General features: G+C 41.0%; 1 protein-coding gene across 1 annotated transcript; it reads right to left on the reverse strand.

Annotated features, from left to right (window-relative positions):
• Positions 1–264: 264 nt before the first annotated feature.
• gjc4b (gap junction protein gamma 4b) lies at positions 265–7,747 on the reverse strand. The gene is made up of 3 exons (XM_005751126.2): positions 7,559–7,747; positions 1,784–2,960; positions 265–1,672 (listed from the first exon to the last, which is right to left on the reverse strand). The coding sequence occupies exons 2-3, from the start codon at positions 2,928–2,930 to the stop codon at positions 1,659–1,661; spliced, it is 1,161 nt and encodes a 386-aa protein (XP_005751183.1). The 5' UTR covers positions 2,931–2,960; positions 7,559–7,747; the 3' UTR covers positions 265–1,658.
• Between the last annotated feature and the right edge of the window lie 15,068 nt (positions 7,748–22,815).

The raw sequence follows: 22,815 nt of genomic DNA on the forward strand, positions 1-22,815 counted from the left end.
TTTTTTTTTTTTTAAGAGGACAAGAGCGGCGAGGTCTATCGCGATAGCTTAATTTCTCTATCGAGTAAAAGTTATATCGCGATAGATATCGTTATCGTTCTATCGCCCAGCTCTACTTGTGGCCTTTTTCAATACATACAAAGATGGGTCTATTTAACTGGAACACACTGTGAGAGAGCATACCAGTAAAGGTAACATAGACATTATTGTCCAATGTTGTCTAAAACAATATTTGTAAACAAAGGAAAACTAGGACCAAAAATCTGAATTTGCTGGATTTTTATTTTAAAACTAACCACAAAGTTCTATCAATACAAAAAGTATAAAAAGTACAAAAAGCATTGTTCAAAAATAACTTGAGATGAAAATATGAATTGGCACTGTGGGTATTATTCAGAATAGAAAAAGATGGCATCTCGTCAGAGCGCGTTCAAGGCATTAAATTCACATTGATTTGATTACAGATCCTGGAACAGTGAAAACACTCATCCAGCAATCAGCACTTTCAGATATCAAACAGATACAGTTTTATCCCCACTTTAACCAAAAGGAAAAAATAAACAAAAGTTAACATTTCTTGTGGTCATACATGATGTGTACCTAATAAAATAAGAAAACAAAATTATTTAAATATTAAAGAGAAAAGTGTTGCAATATTATCTCAACTGTACCAAACAGAATACACCAGTCCAACAAAATCTGGCATCAGGGAGCTAAGACAGTAGCAAATACTCTTTGAAAAACAGGGAAAAAAAACAAAATAATCCCAAACGTGTTGGCCACAGTGACAAGAGTCAAGACAACAACACTTACAACTAATACAAAAATACAGTATTAAATGTTTAAAACAATACAAGTCATTATCAAGAGTTAAATGGTTTTCAAGCATTACCCAGGTTTGTCTATTCCTTTGGACAAAGGCATCCCAAGTGTGTTCCAGTCACCAGTCAGGCACCAGACTTGGGAATGTTGACTGGTGCAACATCATCAAAATCACAAAAAACAAATCCTTTGACACACTTGAGGAAAACCTTTGTATGAAATGTTACACCTCAAAGTCTTCATCAGCATGACAATAACTCCAGTACCTTTTCTTTATGAGTGGTGCCGTGTCCATTAACCCTTTGTTTGCATGTAAAAGCACTCTCACTTCTGCACAAAACACAAAATTCTTACAGTTTCAACATCTTTTTTTGCACATCTGGCTTGGCCTTAGAAAAATCCCATTAAGTTTTCCAGTTTTAATCTAATGCAAACTTTAGATGCAATCACTGAACATCCAATGGAGGACAAACTCATAAAAATGACTAATAGCTCTAAGACTTAAAGTTAATTATATTTATAAAAAAAAAAAAAATAGCTGCCCTGAGGGAGAAGCACATGGTAACCTTAACTGTTCTTGTTGCACTATGGCAGTTTGTAAGCACTTTGGATCTTCAGACCGGCTTGTGTCTCGAGTATTGCTGGGTTGAGACGACCGTTCTTGCAATTTGAACCGATGCTCGACCACAGTCGGCCATAACACTGGAAGGCTTGGGCTGACTTCATCCACCTCAAGCAATTTCACAACATCCCACTCACACATACAGACTCCCCTTGGTTCAAATCCCTTGTGTCCTCTCACTGCTCCTCATGTTAACTGCCCAGCTGATGAGAATCTATGCACGAAGACCTGCAGACAGATCATCAGGGTTGTTAAGCAATGAGTTTCAAAAACAGCCAGAAAAAAACAAAAAAACAAAAAAAAACTGTGGTTATCAAGAGACAAAGATGGAAGCCTCACCTTTGTCACAGGTACTGCTCTGCTTTTCCTGGGCAAAGTTTAGCCTGTTCTGCTCCACTGCAGTGCCGTTAGATTCGGGGCTGCTGCTGCGTGACGGGCTGCTCTCCTCGTTCTGGTATGCCATATCCAGATGCTGCTGGGCCAGTTTTAGGTGCCTGCGCAGCCTCTCCAGCTCCCGAGACGATGCCTCGTCCCCGAAAGACTCGCGACCTGAGTCTCCCAGGTTATCTCGAAATCCCAGTTTTCCAGATGGATCCTTCTTCAAAGCAGTGTGATAGCCTGGAGGCGCAGAGGGCTGGCGGCAGATGGAGGACCTCTGGCTGGCCAGAGCTGAGTGTCGTGGGGTGGGGTGCCGGGGCCGTGGCGTGCAAAAGCAGTCACGGATACCACTGATGCCAAGGTGCAGGATCTCCAACAGGGTAAAGAGGAGACACAAGGCGCTGACGGCATACATTATAAGCAGGAAGATAGTTTTCTCTGTTGGGCGTGACACGAAGCAATCCACTGTGTGCGGGCAAGGGGAACGTGTGCATACGTACGACGGTGCCACTTCCAGACCATAAAGGATGTACTGTCCAAACAGGAAGGAGGTCTCAAAGATGGCACGTGATAACAGCTGGAACACGTAGACCTTCATCAGGCCATCTCTCTTGATGCGACGGCGCCCGTCGTGCTTTTTCTTGGGCTTCTCCGCAACCTCCTTTTCCTTTTCTGGCTCAATTTCTTCAATGATCATGGGATCCTCCTCCCCATTGTCCTCCGCTTCCTCATAGTCCCTGTTAGCACCACGGCTCACTATAGGCATCCTCTTCCTGCCCTGGGGCCTGTAGTCATCGTCATCCATGCGAGCAATCTTGTGCATAGCAAACCCAAGGTACATGATGGTGGGAGTGGTGATCATAATCACCTGAAACACCCAGAAGCGAATGTGCGATAATGGCGCAAAGGCGTCATAGCATACGTTCTCGCAACCAGGTTGCTGCGTGTTACACACAAATTTACTCTGTTCATCGTAGTAGATCGACTCTCCTCCAACAACCGTCAGCACAATCCGAAAAACAATGAGGAGGGTGAGCCAGATCTTGCCCACAAAGGTGGAGTGATTGGAAATCTCATCCAAAAGGCGTGTGAGGAAGCTCCAACTCATTTTGTCTTTGGAACAGGAACACAGCTATGTCTGTGTAAGAGAAGAAAAAAAAAAAAAGCATATATCAAAGTTAATTTCTGGATGTCTTTACCAAGAAGCTGGCCCAACAGAAAGCGCGTGAAGGAATATGGGTCACTAAAATATGACCAAAAAAAGAAATACAGTAGTACTTAACATTTAAATACACTGTAGGTGTATCATGTTTATGCAACACAAGGTGGTGCTATTATGCCACCCTCACAGTAGTACCCATTACAGCCATGGAGTAAAATCTGCAGGCATGCTCAGGCAAGGATCTGATATTGTCTGAATAGATGCAATCAAAATCATGTAACCACAGGCAGACTGCTATGTGCAGACAGTCTAACCAGCAGACATGGTACACGGTGTTTATCACAGCAAAAAAAGAAAGAAAAAAAAGCCCCGAGGTCAGACATTAAAAAAAAAAAGAAGCATGCACGTGTTAGTGTGAGGAAACTTCAGCAAGCAAAATTTCAGTCAAGCACCACATTTCCATGTTACGACACTGCTGTGCAAAGACACTGAAAGCTGTCTTCATCTATTACAGAGTTCAGTGACATTCACAGAAGTTTAAGAAGTTACAAACTAATTCAGAGCCACGTGTGGTTGTTCTTAACTGAATTTTAGTAATCTGACAACAAGGTAGTAATGAAGAGCGTGAGTGGTTTCACACCTCATAACTTCAGCTGTGTAATTATCCAGAACTATAAACCAAGCTGCTGCACTTCAACCAGCTACATAAGGTACAAGTTTCTATTCAAACTCTTATGCTGCTTTTTGCCTCTGCCTTGAAACGACTCTGTTCATGTATCGGTCATAAAGACTGAAAAGCCTTTATTCAACTATATGAATCATAAAATAAAAAGTAGCGCTGTGCGAAAACCTCAAGTCAGCCCTCATTTCTTTAGTTGTTATCATGTAATGTATATACACTATATATTAAATATAATGTTTTGTTATCTATGTTAATAGTGAGATCAAAAGTCAATTGTTGTTGTGACCACCTTTATTCTTCAACACAACCTGAACTCTGAGACATTTCTGATGACGAATCCGTGCGCAGCAGATGGATCAACTGATCCCTCTTCGCTGGATTTTTCCTATTTCTCAAGGTCATAACTTACAAATACTGTTAATCACCTGTTTTTTTGCCCTTTTGTCTTCCCTTTGACCAGTTTTCTCAATTTTTTTTAAGCTGAAGCCCAACGTATGCCAAGTTTTTAGCTAACAGCCATGTGGGAAGCACTCTGTTGTTGCACAAACACTATTTCTTGTCTGTTGAACTTTTATCTGTGACCTTTTTCATCAACTCGACTAAAGAAATGGGAAATGACTTTTAACACTGTGTCATCATTGTTAGTTTTGTGCTTTTTATTCTTGACAAAGAACAGCTAGCACCCTACGGCAACATCAGCACAAAGGAATGGACTCTACTGATCCTGACATCACCATGCACTCTATTTATACTTTTTTTTTAAATTGATTTCCTGCTCAGTGCAACTAATTTATATCCAAGTCTCCACTGCCAGGACATAGATGTGAGCAGAGAAACACAGCTGGAATGAAAAAAGCAACCCATGAGCTTGATGGAACAGATTCTGGATTTCCATCCTCCCATCCCTACTGTGAATATAAAAGCATGAAGTTTTGAATAACTTATATATTATGGTTACAAAAAACAAACAAACCAAAAAAAGAACATATTCACCACATCATACCACAGAGTTTATATAACATCCAAACATATCTTTAGAGTTTAAAAGTTGAAGCCAACTGCAAGTACCTCAAATCGGCATTCTTTCAAATGCCCAAAAGGGGGCGCTCTCTATAGTTTTAAAAAGATGGTTGTATTGGAAGTCTGTGTGGAAACTACTCTCAGCTGACAAACTGCTCAGTTTTTCAGTCAGATCAGCTCATTGGTCATGTCGTCTGTGTGAAAGAACTTCCTTAGCTTGAGGTTTCGTGAGACTGTGCCAACGAGTAACGCAGTTATGCCGTGAAAAGAAACGCTGGACATGAAAGCCTCAAATTATTCACCCAGCACATTTGTAGGATTTATTCATAGCTTGGATCATGATACTTTTCCATCTACCCCCATGTTTTTAGCAGTGAGGGAGAAATCACGTTTAACATCATTTAAACGTTCATTCATAACTGCTGATTAAAAGTATACATGCACACCTGCAACAAGCCTTTTAGCTGATAATATGCTGTGTGGCTAAGAAAAACTGCATGCATGAAAAGACCAACTAGATCAAATAAGGGAAAAGTGACCCGAACGATTCCAACACCAACTACCACTGAAAAGCCTTCTAAAGATTACTCTCCTCAGCACTCCAGCTCAATAAGTGGTTTGTTATACTGGGCAACTCTCCAGTGTGAGTGGTACTCATGTTTGACGCAGGGTTGGCAAGGACAAAAAACAAAACAACACAACAACTTCCCTAGATAAAGAACACTTTGCATTGTGCAGGAACAACTGGGTAATGACAATCAGATAAATGATCAGCAAGTTTGACGATTCAGTCTGAAACATTAACTACTAAATCAAACAATTATCTTCCTGCGTTTAGTCACTGCTCCCCTCTCAGTATCTCATCTGTGGTTTATGTTGTTGCTGTATGCAGCCATTTCATTTCTACATGCAAAGAGATGCAGCAACACAAAAGTGTGGTATCGCAACTGTTGGGTTTCCATGGAGATAACACATACTAAATATTTGTGAGAACTACCTTTACCCTCCATCTAAACTGAGCTATACTGTAGTTTTGTTAATGCAAAGCCAGAAGGACTAAAGGTCAAGATGATCCTCAGCTGCTTGAAATGTAGGTTAATAGTTAGTAAGAACTGACATTTTGTTCAAGTCTGAGTGCTCCCTCACAAGCAAGCCTAAAGCGAAAAGCTGGAAGTAGAAAGAGCTGAATTATGTAACTCTCAGCTGCTCTCGATAATTGAGCACTGGAATCAAAGAATGGTATGTAGATGGACCTGTTGCTCATATCCTTATTTTTAGTTTTACAGCTCCTTCTCAGCACCACTATTCACTAGTCCATCACGTGCGAACTGCTAAGTTACTCAACAATTTATCAACTTTTACATAACAAAGATTGCCTAACAGAAATGCAGGACCTCGCTGGATCAAATTCCGAGCAGGGATTGGGATGAATAACAGACTCCATCAAAAACAATTTTTGGAATCGAGCTTATCACTTCCACTCATCAATGCTGGTACACTGCACATAACAAAACAAGGGACCTGAAGTCACGGCAGCGGAAGTGTTCATCCAAATTTTGATGAGTTTTTGTAGCGTTTCTACGCTGCTTTCAGTCTCCTTCAGCTGTGCTGACTCTGAAACCTCTCATGGGCCTACCCACCTATCCAAGAAACAGTAATGTAATGTAAAATCCATCTGCTTTCAATGACCACATTTTATATAGCTTGAACCTTACATATACTAGAGGGGGTGATACGAACATCAGTATTAACAATTAAGATTTTGCAGAGACTCCCTAGATGCTCCCCACTCATCCGTCAAAAGACAAATGAGTTTCAGCCTTGTCTGCAGAGCCAGCCCGGGCCTGTCTGTGTGGTATTTGACAGAAAACAGGCTGCTTTCACCCAGTGGAGATTCAACACTGCTGCTGAACAGAGAGGGTTTTGTGCCACATCTGGGAGGCTCGCTCCAGTTAACCTTCCGGTACCCCAATGCGCTTAAGCATAGAAGCCCCTGTCCTGAAGCGAGGGGGGGAGACCGACAAGTAAGCAGGGACCGAGCAGACCTGAGTAAGGAGTGACTTCCGGTTAAGTTTAACGATAGAACCGGGCTTGGGGGAAAAAAAGACATCCCAAACCATCCGCCCATCACAGCACAGTGAGTCACATCATAAAACCTACTTAATTAGTAAAACTGAGGAAGAGTAATGACAAGAAAACAAGAAAAATCATTTAAAAACCCAAATTCAACGAATTCCGATATGGAATTTTAAGGAAGCTAATCCATTTGCAGGGAATAAAATTCCTCCTCGTGGCCAACGACTGGACACGTCGTCAGCGCGGTGCCCCGCGTGCTCCGTTAACGTTACCGACTGTTATCAAAGCAAACCGGTGGGCGACATTGTTTATATAAATCCTGAAAACCGTTAAGAAAGTATCGATATTGCAGCTAATATCCCACATAAGCGTGTGTGGGCAGATTCCAGGGAGGAAAAAAACCAGACGGTTCCTGACCGTCCAATCACAAAGTGGATGCAGATAAAAGTCCCGTTAAAACGAGATAAATAGTCCGCGTGCCAACGCAGCTGTAACTGCACATGCTGCTAATTAGATATCTTTGCCTTAATGTGCCGTAAGATTCCCCGTTTCTCTCTTTAATTAGCGCTCCCTGCTTTCACACTGTGCGCGTAAACTCTCGTTTAACGGATTTGTGCTGTAACGCACGGCTTATTAAAAACGCTGCAGTGACCTCCGACGCTTTACAATCACAGCCACCGGCGGACAGGCCCAAGAAGTTGAAGATAAAAGTCTAGTTAAAGCTCTTATTTGTTAGCCAAAGCTAAGAGAAGATGCTCCCGCGTCCCCGCCGCGCTTTGTCTGTGAGGTGTTTTACCTTCAGTTATGATTCCAGGTCCTCCTTTTCATTAAAGTCGTGGTCTTACGCAGGGTTTCTCTTTTAAATCAAAGTCCTCCCGCTCTTCATATCAAGCCATCCAGGTTTTTCTTCTTTTCCAACGAGGAGCTCGCGTCGTTTCTCCAGTTGTGTGTCGAACTGCTGGGCGAGGACAAAGAATATTCCCAAATCCCCCCTCCCCTCTTTTCTTCTCCTCCCAGTTCCAGCCAGGCACCCCACCCCCTTTCTGCGCAGCCTGGAGAACAGCATTAAACTGCCAGCATTCCTGATGCAATCTTTGCTTCGTCTTATAACTCCAGGCTGCTCAGGGTGAGAGGACCGAGAAATGTGTCGCAGGAGGAGCATTCTGGAAGCAAAGAATAAATCAGTTTTTTTACTGGAAAAAACAGAGAATGGGTTTAGTTCGCCGCTTAAAATTTGGCCTCGTAAAAAGGCTTTAATTGTTAACAACAGAGACAGCTTTATTGGAGGTGCTTGAGCCTGTCTGCAACCTGCAGAAGTTTCCATTTCTGTCCAAACTGGATAATTTCCAGGTATCCAAACTGAATTAAATGTCTCCATTTAAACTCCAAGTCAGAACAAACAGTTCCAAATCAGATGAATTTAAAACAGGCTTTAGATGTAATGACTCAGTCCATCTCTGACTCAGAGGTCCAGAAAAAAATCAAACACACACACGTACAAACGAGGACTGACAGGTTCCAAAAAATTATAATAATGTCACACAGAAAAGCAGATGTGCAGTGCCTTCAAAGCTGAAAGTCACAGTAATTCAAGTGTTTTAGATATCCACATTCAAGGAGCTGATTAAACACATCCAACAGATGCCAAAGAGATAAGATACCCATTGAGGAAGACATGCATCAGTTTGTCTCACTGTTCAGGTTAAACATGTCCACACATACACTGCAGTGTATTAAATCAGATCCCACAAAAGCAACTGGCCTGCAGCTAGAAGTCTGCAAACAGGATGATTTTCCTTACTGTCCTTATTTTCCCTTCAAAAAGAAATTTTTTGTACAAACAATGATTAAATTAAACTATGGCACAAGGAGCGATGCGTCACTAAAGCTTGTGATGCTTAGAAAACACTGCCATCGCTAGTTTCACAACTGACATCTGGACCTAATGTTGTGTAGCAGACCAAACACAAATCTGTTTTTTCACAGCACAATAACGTAGAAAAATATGTGAATTGACGCAAACTCTGGTGATTCTGCCAATGGTGATTCTGCCAATGACTGTGGATTCTCCTTATGCCATAGGCAATTACGAATGGAGGACAAACTCAGCGTCAGCATCTGTGGGCAGATAGAGCTGAGTGCTTCATCTTCACTTGAATAAAGAGACAGAGCGAAAAGGGGCTTGGAGACAAAATCCTAAGTTTTTTCAGAAAGTTTCTTTCATTCATGAGTTCTACTTCTCTATCTCCCATTGGCTGTTAGGGCTGAATATGGACTATATTTTCCATATGGGCTATGGAAAATATAGCATATAACTGGTATCCTTCATACATTAGAGGTTCCAGCGGCAGTATCACAGTGTGCCATGAAAAAAGTGGCATCAAGCCATGAAGCAGCTGTCAACCATTGTTTTTCTAGAACAATACAGCCTGTTGAGAGTGGGTGCACCTCTTCCTGCTGATGCCAGCATTCGGAAGTTGTTGCTATCATAAGCCCCCTTCCTTTGTGTCACACTTTCTTTGCTAAGAAAAACATGTGTTTCCTGAGCCCCCCTTCAACACTTCTTTGAACCCACAGTAAACAACGTCGATTAGTCGACGTCAAAGGAGAGTTAAAGCTTTTAAGCCATGTTGTGTTTAAATCAAGACCTTCTGTGTGCCCTAATCTGACAGTGGCTCTAAATGTTCTTATTTTATTTTTATTTTTTGGGGGGGACGGGGGGGGGACGCGACACCCACCACGCATTATTGGCTTGCACTTAATCAAACCTGCTGAATTTGCAGTTGGCTGATGCTGCACTTTCGATACAGAAGTGACATGAATGAGGTATGCACGGTCACCCAGATTAAATATCGCAAGCATGCAGTCAGCATCAGTCTCCCAAGATAGTCACTCAAACTGAATGATGACATTGTTCTCCCTGGATTCCCTGAAATGCTGCTCTCCGTCGCTTCACCGCACCTCTCCAGAGAAAAATGCAGACAAAGCACATCTACTCTACTTTCTGCATCAAAGCTGCGAATGCACCGTCAGGCTGGGGGACAGTTGGGCTTCGTCTTATCTCTTTGATAAGTGCTCGCTGCTGGTGAGAGCAAACAAGGAGAAGGACTTATTGTTTAATATCTGCTGCAAACAGGAGGTCAGTGGAGGAATGCAAAGCCCTTCCCCCTTTTCATGGTGAAGCCCGAGCTCTATTGTGAACCACAAGCATGCTTTTATTCATGGGGTGTAATGTGGGGTGCTCTGGGAAACCACATTGCAAATGACAGTGAGAGATAATGAGGAGGCAAGGAAGCCTGCCCTCACGGCCCCTTCAGACCACGAGCTGATGCTTGTCTTCTTGTTAAGCAAACATGCATGTCTGCATCAACAGAAAGCACCAGTGTCTGTTAAACACATTTGCAGTGTGCCTGTCTCTCTTCAGCTCCTTGGCATTCAGATGGGTGTTCACTCCTGTCCGGTCAGCTGGCTTGATAGCAACGAACACTGAAAATATTTGGATTTAGTATCTGGGTGACAATAAGTCTGCTAGGTGCTGAGAGCGCCTCGTCACATTTTAAAGAAGCATCTGCAAGCCAACAACACTGCCACAACACAGGAAGTGAGGCCTGTTAGGGAGCCACAACAGCTGGCTGTCAGTTTAACTGAGGCTCTCAATTTTCTGTAGATTAGTAAGCTTGCTGCTGGTTCTGCACTAGGAGTGATGCTACCAGTATGAGCTCTATCACATGAGTTAAAGACAATGAATTACAGGTAAATCTGGACTGGGATGTACATCCTCTCAACATGTATCATCAAAACACACAGACCCAGTTCAAAGGTCCTTTTGAGTTGGTAACAGCAGGTAATGTTGTCATGTAACTGATCAGTTTTGAAACGTATCAAAGCACTTTTAAAAGTAACTTTAATCAGTGCTCGTTAGGATCAAGGTTATTATAGTGAACTCAAACTAGACATGAAAAAGCATTATAGTTAATTCAAATAAAAATAAAAACTATGCTAACTGAAAGAAATGTGTAAATAAATAAATATGTAGCGGATTATTTTTTTAGTTTGAGCATCTTTAATCTGAAAAACAGTGTTGTTTCCTACCTGACGAGGTGTTGATGAACATGTATGTCCACTGCTCTTTTTTTCTGTGTTTCTATTGTAATACCTGTCCTTATTTTCCCAAATCACACCCCTGCTAAATGCCCTCCATACAATAACAATTAAAAAGCTAAAAACAAACAAACACTGAAACTAATAAAAATAAACTGAAACTGAACATTTTCAAAAATAAAAACTAAAGTGAAACAAGATAAAACTCACTCTGGAAACTAACACAAACTAAACGTAATTAAGAACAAAAAGTCAAAATGAAATAACAACGCAACAAAACCACAGCAGCACTGGTTGGAATACATCCTACAAGTTTGCAAATACAAACTGTAGACATTTTTCCATCCACGTCAAACATCTGCTGCCGTGTTTGCCTGTAGAAACCGAACTTTTTCAGAAACAGTGTAGAAAAAAAGTGTTTGTCAGCACTTTTTCTGTGGATGGAGAAACTGGTCTCAGAGCAGATCTTGATTTACGGCTTAAAGCTGCTTGCTCAAGTGGCCTTTGATTACCCAGCGGGGGAGACTTGAACATTCCTGTGTTGTACTGCTGTTACAGTGTGGGCCACATGGTTTTTAAAAAACACAAATAGCTCTAAGTAATTAATCCGCACCCTTGCGGACAAGGTCTTACACCACTTGTTTATCACTGTTGTTGGGCTGTGCGTCTGTCCACTGGCTTTGCTGAAAATCTAAAAAAAAGAAAAGAAAGTAAAACACACACGCAGTCACACGCACGCACATACATCCGGCCTTTTGGATGTGGTGTTGCAACATATTCAACTCAAAATGTGAAAGGGCTTTGCTCAAGAGTTGCCCTCTTGTTTGCCTCAGAACCTGAGCCACTCTGAATCATACTCTTGTGATATTTGCTTTCCTGCCACAAACGCACACACGCACATACACTTTTGATGAAAGGGTCAACCCAGACTGGTTTTGTGCTTGAACGCTTGTGTAAGTTCAACTTGGTGAGCCATACTGTTCCTCTTTTGGGCAGTTTTAGCAGAAAAAATATGTGTCACTCGGCAGGGTGCACTGATAAACTGTACTTGCTTATTTAACTTTTAGATCAGATATGTGCAGTTAACCATCTTATTAGACATCCAGAGAAGAGATTCCCTTTCCCTCTGCATTAGCACCACCCTGACAGAGCAGATAAACCACAGAAGCACACAGACCCACACCATATTAAGGTCTTGTTAAGAGTTTTGCTTGCTGCACGCCCTTGCTGGTTTTCATTTTTTAAATCGCATTCTTGTGGCTGTCTCCCAGCTACAACACACACACACACATATACACAGAAAAATGCACAAGGGCGCGACTCATTTTATGAAATGGCATTAGCGCAGGATTAACGTGGCAACCAACCAGCATGACTTTGGAAAAATAACCACCCTGTCTTCAGTGTGGCCCAGAGAAGAATTCCAGTCTCCTACAGCCTGACTGTCAGCTGCGTAACCTCTTTTGTTTTCTTCTAATAAGTAAGAAATGGTAAGTATTAATTCACTGCTTTTCACTCTCTTTCATACTCTGTGAAACTCTCTTCAGGTAGCTGATCCACTTGCACCTGTGAGGTTTTGGGCACTTACTTAAAATGACCCAGAATAATTCATTCCAGCAGTACCCAGAGTCCTAGCTGTAATATTATAATTCACAGTACAACAGGGAAGTGGAGCTTCCTGCCAAGAAGACTAATACTTTCCATCTGTGTGTTGTTTAGGAGCCAGTGTATCCCAAATAGTGCCTAATAAGGTTCTGCCTCAGATCAGAGTAACTCACTTCCACTCCACCTAATAATGCATCAGTAACAGAATGACGAGCTTATTAGCACCGGACAGGCATTTTAAAAGTTCACAGTTGTGCACATCAACATCTTATATGCATGCATGTGCACAACCAATGAAACAAAAAAAAGGAAAAAAGTATGCAGACAGGCCTAAAACTGTGCTGTATACCACACCTACGGCCCCATACATGGCAAAAAATAACCAGCTGTTAGTGCCAGGCCAAATGTAAATACAGCACCATGGCCACAAATTGCTTTTGGAATTAAAAAAGATGAAAAAAAAGTAGGCCTCGCTCTTGAGGCTGACTGGAAGTAATCAGCGTGTGCTAAAAAAATATGTGTTATGCCTTAGAATTTTCATCTCATTAATTAAATTAGATCAATGTGCTGTAATTGTATTCATTTTTAAGGAACGCGCAATTGAACATTGTTTTCGTTTCACATGTTTATTGATTTCGGTGACTTCTGAGCATTTGTCTTCACAGGTACTGCTTACTTCCTCACAGGTACGCAGCTCCTATCTCTTCCTCTCATCTCAGTTTAAGAACAATGCATTTTTGGGTGGTGGTGGGGAGGTAGAGTGACCAAGCACCCTGGATGGTAAAAGTGGGGGTGGCTGGGTTTCATTTGCGAGGTCACCTTGTCTTGCTTTGGGGGGAGGGGGAGTGATGTTCTCAAAGTGTGGCTCTTTCTCAGGTTTTTCTTTTTGTTTTTTTTTAAATCGAAATCTTTCCAGAATCTTTTTTAGAGGCGAAATTACCAAACATAAAATTCCTGAAGACACAAATCCCATTATGAAACCTCCTGTTTCTGTCATACAGTCAACATGAGCAGCACGCCTCGTCAGCATGGTCGGGTTACAGTTGGAACAGACTGCACGTGGGACACACAAAAGAAGCCTTACGGAGGAGGGGTACTGAGTTACCATGGAAACAGACAGCCCTACCCCGGAGCAGATGGTGGTGGTTAGGGTATCAGGGGCTGGGTGTAGTGATGGCGGGATCCACAGATGATTATCTGTCCCGGGTTTCTGTTTTCAAACAACAGCTTCTGTGTCTTCGTTACAAAACAGGTGGCTCAGGTTTGTGTTATATTGTTAATGCACAACACGCACAACTTCATTGCATTTTACAATCTTCAACATACTTTATTTTTAATTTGAGCTAAAACTGGTTTGTCACTACTTGGAAGATTTTCATGATTCATTTTGGTGGATTACTTAGATTACTACAAGGAACTGAGAGCTGGGCTCACTGCTCTTACCCTGAAGAAATCCTTCTTTTGCATAACAACACTGGAAGATGCATGAGTCATCAGTTGTTGAACTGAAGGAAAGTTACTCACTGAAAAAACTTGCAGTCAGGAACTTGGAAAAAAAGAGTTTCTGTTTCTCTGATATGCAAATCTGCCTTTTACAAATATATATTTCTTCCTTTGCTTCCCTGACAGGCTGTATTTTATGGATAATTCACATTAAAAATAGACTAACTCTGAAAGCCATACAGTGATTACTAACTAGTGAGGCCTGTAGGGAATTTTACAGAGGAGCAATTGTCTTTAGCTGTTTTCAAGAAGTCAGGATGAAAATGATCAATCAATGAACACTGTAATTATACTGCCAACCTCAGGGATACTTCAACTGTGGGTATAGACCCATTTCAGGTGGGGTATGGCTGACTAGGGGAAGCATAAGAAGTTAATTGAAATAAATGTTATTTATATCAGAAGAAAAACTTATTTCACTAAAATTCAGCTTGGATCCTGTTTTTTGTCAGTGTTAACAATTCTGGCCTTTTGAAGTGAAGCATGTCTGAAAAGGTTTGGAAGAAAAACTGGTGTTTCTCAATCTCAAAATATTATATCAGAATCAGAAAGACTTTATTTATCTCCAAGGGGCAATTAAGATACAACAGAGCAGCATGACGTTGAAGATAAGGACAGGGCATAAACAGGCAATGTATGCCACACATACTTATGATAAACTCTAACTCAGCTTCCTACATGTTATATCCAACCAGTGCATGAAACGACATGCCCGGGGGATAGAGGGGGTAATCTTTTGGTGCCAAAGGCAGTCATTTGTAAACACTTCAAGGTGCAGGAAATATAGCTGGTGAGGATGGCCTCTGGGCTCTGCTGCTGCTTACGACACTCTGAGAAGCACGCTTCCTGCCATTTGGATTTTTGGCTTCCCTAAATGTAATTAAATGAGCTAGAAAAAAAAGAGAATTGGTTATATGAATGAAGCATCATGTTAAATGTGTTACTTGTGTTTTGTTTTTAAAGCATTTTTAAGTGCAGCTGTGTGCATATTTCATCATTTGAAATAACTGAGGGCAAAGGTTTTGTTTTACCATGAGTGCAAAAAATGTTATGGGAGTGTCACTTATCAGGCAGTTATCTCCATGTGCTTTTGCATACTCTCCTTTAACGGGGCAATTGTGGCTCAAGAGTTGGGAGTTTGCCTTGTAATTGGAAGGTTGCTGGTTCGAGCCCCGGCTTGGACAGTCTCGGTTGTTGTGTCCTTGAGCAAGACACTTCACCCATTGCCTACTGGTGGTGGTCAGAGGGCCCGGTGGCGCCAGTGTCCGGCAGCCTTGTGTGTCTATCTGTAAAGCACTATACAAATACAGGCCATTTTAACAGATTCTATTTGCACCTTAGTCTGGTTTGGAGGACATGTAACTGTAAATTGTCTCTTTCTATATCTCTACGCACTTGCATGTGGTATAAATACCAACCAAATAGCAAACTATGCTAGTAATTTTCCTACATTGAGCCTCTTAAACTCCCCCACATTCTCGTCACTCTGATGGCGTCATCATGACTGTGCAAAAGACTCAGAAATGCGTAAAAGTATTTTTTGGAGCAAGTCTTTGAGTGTGGCCAGACAGTGAGGAATTATGAGTGGGGTAAAAATGCTAAGATCACCCTTGATTCAGCAAGTACAGAACCTCTCCTCCTGGATGACAGGAAAATGGGAGCATCAATCAAAGCAGCCATGAGGGATGGCAGAGGAGCAGAGGATTTGTGGCTACGGAGCCATGAAAATACAAAAATGAGGCCAAGCTTCAGTATCACTGCCAAGCGGAATAAGTCAAAATTAAATTACCCTGTAAATTCCTTGTCGTGCATGTTGGGGTAATAGTTAATATCAATCAACCATTTCAAACATGTCTGACTAATAAAGAGTGCTTATTGCCCTTTAACCTTTTTTTTCAGGTTGATATCAAGTGACTGATGAGATTTCCGGTGATGAGATGCATGTCCGTAGAGTTATGGGTAGCTTGGACATGGTTTCTGTATCGCACATGTGTTTATTCCATCTGGCTCTGCTCATGTCTGAGTGGTGATGTCATGATAAGAGGCCTTTGGGTCTCACAGCTTCTTATTACACCATAACGCTGGGTCAAAGTTAGACTTTTGGAAGGTTGTGTTTAAGTGTGGGCAAAATTACAACGTTGAGTTACTTTTCCAAGTGGAAATAGTTCTCCCAACTGTTGGAGGACATGACTTGGGACATGAGCACAGCTGAAACTCAGGGCTCTGCCCTTAGTAAACAAGTGACTGAGAAAGCAAACAAAAGAATACCAGACTGCCTTTTTACAGTTATTCAGTGTGGATCATCCTCACCCCGTTGTTGCTGTAAGTGCAAAAAGGGCAAGAGGTGTTAAACCTGATTCTATGTAAATGCCTCATCTCATTCTCATTCCTCTAAGCTGAAGTAAACATTACAGCAGAACCTTCAGAGCATTTTTAAGAAGAAGGTGAAGAAACTTGAAAGATGTGTCCAGAGCAGGCAACTGGGCACTTCTCAAGCCCAGATAAAATCCAGTTAATATACTGTAAGTGTAAGTGTCCACTGGCCAAGTAAGCAAGCATTAAACTTGAGTAGAAATATGCCACCAAAAACACAGTGACTTCCAGATGAGAATGGGAAATTCTTGTGGCCTTCTTTCAAGCTTTCCAGCCTGCAGAGACCTAATTGTCTGAGGATCCCATAAAAAAACAATACCCAGCTTCTCTTAAAAGAGAAGCTGGGTATTGTTATTCTAATTTCAGCTTACAAGTGTTTTATGCCTTTACAGAAAAAAAGTGCAGATTGACAGCACAAATGCAGAAAGGAGACGCGGAAAATCACTTCCTTTCAGCTCACAACAGCCAGTGATCACCACGTATAGCATGCTTCTCCGGCGATCACAGGAAAAAATGGAGGGAAATGCAACGCAGCTGTCAGCAGATTCAAATCAGTACGTGACCGAGCACAAGTGAGTATGCTGTCAAAAATGTGTTATTTGAGGTTTGAAACCCTCCTTTGTTTGGAAGTATCGGCTGGCCAGTTTCATGCTGTCATCCCACCAAACTTTTCGATAATAAAGTAAAAGCAGAAATTCTGCTTTAAATATAAAGTCATGGCCATGTAAATTAAAAGGGTAAGCAACAAGTCATCAGCAAGTGTGAGGACTTCTATAAAAGCCCAAGTGTTGACAGTTTGCTGGTCTGGAGCTTTCTGGTGTGAGTTAACACAATGCCACAGAGCAAAAACATCAGCAAGGATCTTAGAGAAGCGACTGCTGTGGCTCATCAATCTGGGAAGGATTATGTAGCCTTTTCCAAACAATCTGAAGTCCATCTACAGTGAGAAAGATTATTCACAAGTAAAAGGTTTTCACGACAATTGCCAGGATCCAAGTTAGATGTCAGACTCTACAGGCCTCAGTTAGCATGTTAAATGTTCAATGATAGCTGTCGCACTGCTGACTGTGGAGTAAAATGTAAATAAATGCAGAATCCAATCATTTGCAAATCTCATAAACCATCTTTTAGTCACAATAAAACACTGAAGACATAGAAGACCGAGCAGTCCTGGGTCTTCTATGCAGTATTTGTTATTTCATGATGATCCTCCAGATGTTTTCAATTGGTGAAAGGTCTGGACTGCGGGCTAATTCAGCACCCGGACTCCTCTACTACAAAGGCATGTTATTGTAACAGATGCAGTTTGTGGTTTTGCACCCTCTTGCTGAAATACGCATGGATTTCCCTGAAAAAGACACCATCTGGATGGGAGAATATTTTGATCTGAATCCTGAATAGGTCATTCAGCAGGTCAAGCGGCCAATTCTATAGGCGCTTACCATCGCCATGCCATCAGAGACTTCTGAACTCATCCCTTATAACATGCTGGAAGGTTTCTTTCCGCTTTAATCTAGAGAACCTAAGTCTACGAGTGTCTGTGCTTTCCAAAAAGAAATTCAAAAGAATTTCAGAGTTCAATCCGTTCAACCACAGAGCTGTTTTCCACTTTTCCTCTGTCCATTTTCAACGAGCTTTGGCCCAGAGAAGATGGTGGCATATCTGGATCATATGTATGCTTTCTGAAAGTGGTCCTGAGCTCACACAGTGATTCCCATGACAGAATCTTGCCTGTTTTTTTAATGCAGTGCTGGAAATACTGCCTGAGGGCTTGAAGATCATGGGCATCCAATATTGATTTTCAGCCTAGCCTCTTCTACACAGAGAATTCCCCAGATTCCCAAAATCATTTGATAATTTAATAGACCGTAGACGATGAGATATCCACAGCCTTAGGACCGTTATTCTGAAATTGTTCCACAATATGTTGAGGTGGTTTTTTTTATACAGACTGGTGAACTTCTGTCCATCTTTTCCTCTGAGAAGCTCTGGCTTTATAAGATGCTATTTTTTTATGCTCACTTACTTTAGCGATCAACTTACCGATTTAGTTGGAATATGTTCTTCCAGCAGTTTCTTTTGAGAACCACTTACTTTTCCATGAAACAGTAAAATGTCTCATTGTAAACATTTGATTTGTTTTCTTGTTCTATTGTGAATATTTTTTTTAATTTGTTTTTTTAAAAATTGAGGTTCCAGAAAAAGAATGAACAAGTATGGCTTGTTTGGACGGGTTGTCATGTGAAGGCCTCTCCTCTCTAAAAGGAACATGGCAGCATAACTTAGGTTTGCAAAGTTGCATCTGAACAAACCACAAGACTTAACAAGAGTGAACCATGAATATCCCTGTATGCCAGTTCTAGAGTCAAACATGTGGCGTCAGTCTCACAGCTAAAACTGGATCATGCAACAGGAAAATGATCCCAAGCAGACCACCAAATCTACAAAACAATGACTGGAAAAGAAAGACTCAAGATGTTGCAACGATCCAGTCAAAGTCCAGACCTCAAACTCATTGAAAGGCTGCAAAGGAACCTTTAAAAAGTTGTGCATAAACCAGTGCCCATAAACCTCAATGAAATGAAGCAGGTTTGTAAAGTACAGTGGTTGAACAGTTCTCCGCAACAATGTGAGAGACTGATAAAGTCATGCTGAAAAAGATGCTGTTAACTACACAAACTTCTATAAAGACCAGAAAACCTTAAAGAAACTCAGTAACTCAAAACTACAGTTCAGACTCATTGTCTGCTAAGGTAGGGAAAATATTAAATAGCTATATATGTGTATAATTACTGTGTTTAGTTAGTTTTGATGGTTAGTAAAGTTCCTGTCATGTCTGTGTGGGTACTCGGGCTTCTTTCCACAGTCCAAAGACATGTAGTTAGTGGGGTTAGGTGAAGTGCTGGTTCTAAACTGGCCTCGGGTGAGAATAGTAGCCTCGATGGATGAATTCTGTGTTTAAGTATTTCTCATCAGCTGATCAATGGCAATGAACTTTTGTTCATGTTCATTCAGTGGAATCGATCTACGACAGTCTGAATATGTTGTCACATCTATGAAATGCTTCTTTCTTACGTCATTTCTGGTCACCGTCCAAATGAAAGTCTGGTGGTTCAGAGACAAGCAGAGTTTCCAGGCCAGATTGTCTAAGCCACCATGAGCAACCATGGTCTCACCATGTGACTAATGCAGTGGGTTCATATGAGTTAAACACTTCACCCTTTTATATAGTCATGTGGAGAAGTTTCACGTAAGTCAGACCAACGAGGGGAGCAGCTGTTTATAAAACATGAAAATAGCTTTATAGTCACCACTGTTTCCAGCTCCCGAGCCTGTTTGTACAAGGAGTTGTAAAGTCAGCCTCCACTGATTGATTTTTTTTCCAAGTGAACTGAAATCCTCCCTGTTTAGTTTTCACAACCATTCAAACAGAGCCAACACTAACACAATATTTCCTGTGAGATTTAAACAGGTTGACTGGAGCACACAAAGAAGGGGGAGATTCGAGCCCCCCTTCGGTGTTAGTATTCTATATATATGTTATGTTATGTATGAGCATCTAAGACAAAGACAGAATTCAGCAAATTTGAAATGAAAATCGAATGTAAACAAAAAACAGGTTTGTGACTCTCCCTTACATGCTGATGATCTGGACTTTATGCTTGTTATCCTTGCCCTTTCCATTTCAGTGGTGTTATTCCTGATGACACACACCTCAGCGCTGATTCAAGTGGACAGTATTTTGTAACCTCCTTGTAGAGCGACAGGTACACTGGAAAAACGTATGAGGTGCATAAGCCAGCAAGCAGACAGGTCTGCTGATGCACCTGTGATCCATCACGGTGGCAGCATTAAGCTCCCCAGATGGCACAGCACCAACCAAGGGAGACTGGAGCAGCAAAAGATGAAGTGCATCTGTACAGGTCCACTATAAGGTCAGAGCAAAGTAAATCTTCAGCAGTTATAGACGAGGCTCTGTGTGGATCCTCAACTGTGGAGCATCAAATGTCCTTGCTTTTAGAGCAGGCTAGGAAACAACAGCTAACTGAAACTAAGCAGTGTTGGTCAAGTTACTTGAAAAAAGTAATCAGTAACTAATTACTGATTACTTCCCCCAAAAAGTAATCCCGTTACTTTACTGATTACTTATTTTCAAAAGTAATTGATTACTTAGTTACTTAGTTACTTTTTAAAAACACGATTTACAACCTGAAGAGGTGATAAAGCGATAGATCTTTCAGCACAATTCTACTTTTTCTGCATAATCCATCATACAAAATGTAATCAAATGGAAAAGTCTCTTTTTAAAACTTGTTTTATTAGTTTTAATCTTTTAACTTTATGCATCAAGCAAAAATTTAATTATATGCAACATTCTCTGACTGGAAGAAATTTGTTTAACATTTAAACCTATTTTCTGCACATTCCAGCTCATAAAATATATATTTTTGTGTGTGTTAACACTCACTCTTTCAAATAGATGCAAGTAAAACACAGCAGAAAATAAATAAAGTCAAAGACTCAGCGGTCCTGTTGCTCTATTTTCACCTGTAAAGCAGGAGTTGGGTAGGCGGAGGTTTACCCTGGTGCAGGTGTGCCGCAGCGGTCAGTGGAAGAATCCGTGAGTTTCTCTGTGAGTTTCCCATTATGTGGTAGCTACTCGGTGCTTGCTTGGAAGTTTAGGGGTTTTTTCGCTGTAAAAAGAAGTTTTCTTCCCACGCACAACGGACAGTAATGTTTTTGTCACTTTTTATGGAATCAAACTCAAAGTAAGGTCAGTACTTCCACGCTTTAAACGCTGCACGCTCATACTCTCTCCCACAATCGATATGTGATCCATTGTTGATCTGCACACAGCTGTTGTCACGAACGTCACACTTGCTTATGTCACTGTCATGAGACATTCTCGCAAAAAAATCACGGTTTTAGTAACGCAGTAACGCAGCGTGCGGGAAAGTTACGGTAATCTAATTACCGTTTTTGCAATAGTAATCTCTTACTTTACTTACGTTACTTGAAAAAAGTAATCGGATTACAGTAACGCATTACTGCCCATCTCTGCTACTCAGTAATCAATAATACTCTAGTGCTATATTTTTGACTTACATTCAAATGTATAGTGTACATAATATAACAAACTCACAAGCATCTGTCCTGAATAAGCTGCTAAAGGCTGATAGTGTATGGAATTATGTAGGGACTCATACGGTTCTGATTTTTGTGCATTCTTTGTGACAAAACCCACTTATTATGTTGAGTTTGTGGGATAAAGATTTTTAAGCAAAACCAGCTAACCCAAGACAAGGAAGGGTAGAAAGCAGCAATAGAGGAATTTAGTAGAGGGGGGAAGCAGGTTAACCACCAAAAGTTCACTAACTCAGCAAAGTACTGGGAAAATCAACAAAAGAGAGAAAGAACAAAGCCCAAGAGACTCAAAGGCACACAGACTAAATATGCACAGGGAAGAACAATGGCAGGAAATAAAACACACACCAGGAAAAAACCTACAGAATAAAATAACTTGAAGCACCACACAGACATACACATGTAGAGAACAGGCAGGTAGGAAGCACAAAAATACGAAAATAAAAACTAAGAGATACTTTTAAAACCACCGAATGTCTCTCATTCTTTCTGTTTGTTTTTGTGCCACCCTGACTGCAAAAACATCTTAGTGATGATGTTGTCTTTCACCTTCCATCTACTGAAGTTTAACTGTGGAAATGTCGACTTATATCAAAGACTGAACGGCATTATTAAAACAAATTGGGCATGTGTCCTTAGAATGTGATTCAGTGATAACATCCCTATTACTCTATTCAAGCCTAGGTTTTGGTAGCCAACAGCAAGGAGCAAACATGATTATAAGTTGCACAAGAAACACCTGAGGCTCAAACAAAAACAGCTGTTTTGACTTTGATTCTTGGGAAAGGAGTGTGTGATTAAGTGCCTGTCTTTCCTGAGCTTTTGTAAAGTGGAAATTCAGGAATTGTGCTTGAGCAAAGTTAATATAGAGGGACAAACATGTAACTCTCACAGCATTACCGCAACTATGAAGGTGTGAAAAGTGCATTGAGAAAAATCCCCAATTACAGCTTGCAAAGCAGAGGTGGGTGAATTGATCCAAATATCAATAATATCGACACTAATACTGGTATTGGTATTAAATCGATATTAGTGCACTAGGATCAATAGTTTGTTTCTATCCTTTAAGTTCAAAATGTAGCCCACTGGACTGTGCTACATAAAAAATATGAGGTTTTTTTGAAAATAAAAAAATTAACCAGAATAAACTTGTGTTCAGAATTTGCAGATTAATGATGCTTCATCTCATAAGTCACAACAAGCTGCCTTTATAAGTTAAAAGTATCAGTATCTCTATTTTAATTGAATGAATATCAAAATTTACACTGTTGCACACCACTACTGTAAAGCATCAATTAGTTAAGGAGCCCCAAACTGACTGTTTCA

The sequence above is a fragment of the Pundamilia nyererei genome, unplaced genomic scaffold (genome assembly GCF_000239375.1).
Source record: "Pundamilia nyererei isolate P.nyererei 1_Seehausen unplaced genomic scaffold, PunNye1.0 scaffold00300, whole genome shotgun sequence".
Classification (NCBI taxonomy): Eukaryota; Metazoa; Chordata; class Actinopteri; order Cichliformes; family Cichlidae; genus Pundamilia; species Pundamilia nyererei.

Coding starts and splice junctions, on each gene's coding strand:
- gjc4b (XM_005751126.2), bottom strand. CDS start 2,930: ATGAGTTGGAGCTTCCTCACACGCCTTTTGGATGAGATTTCCAATCAC.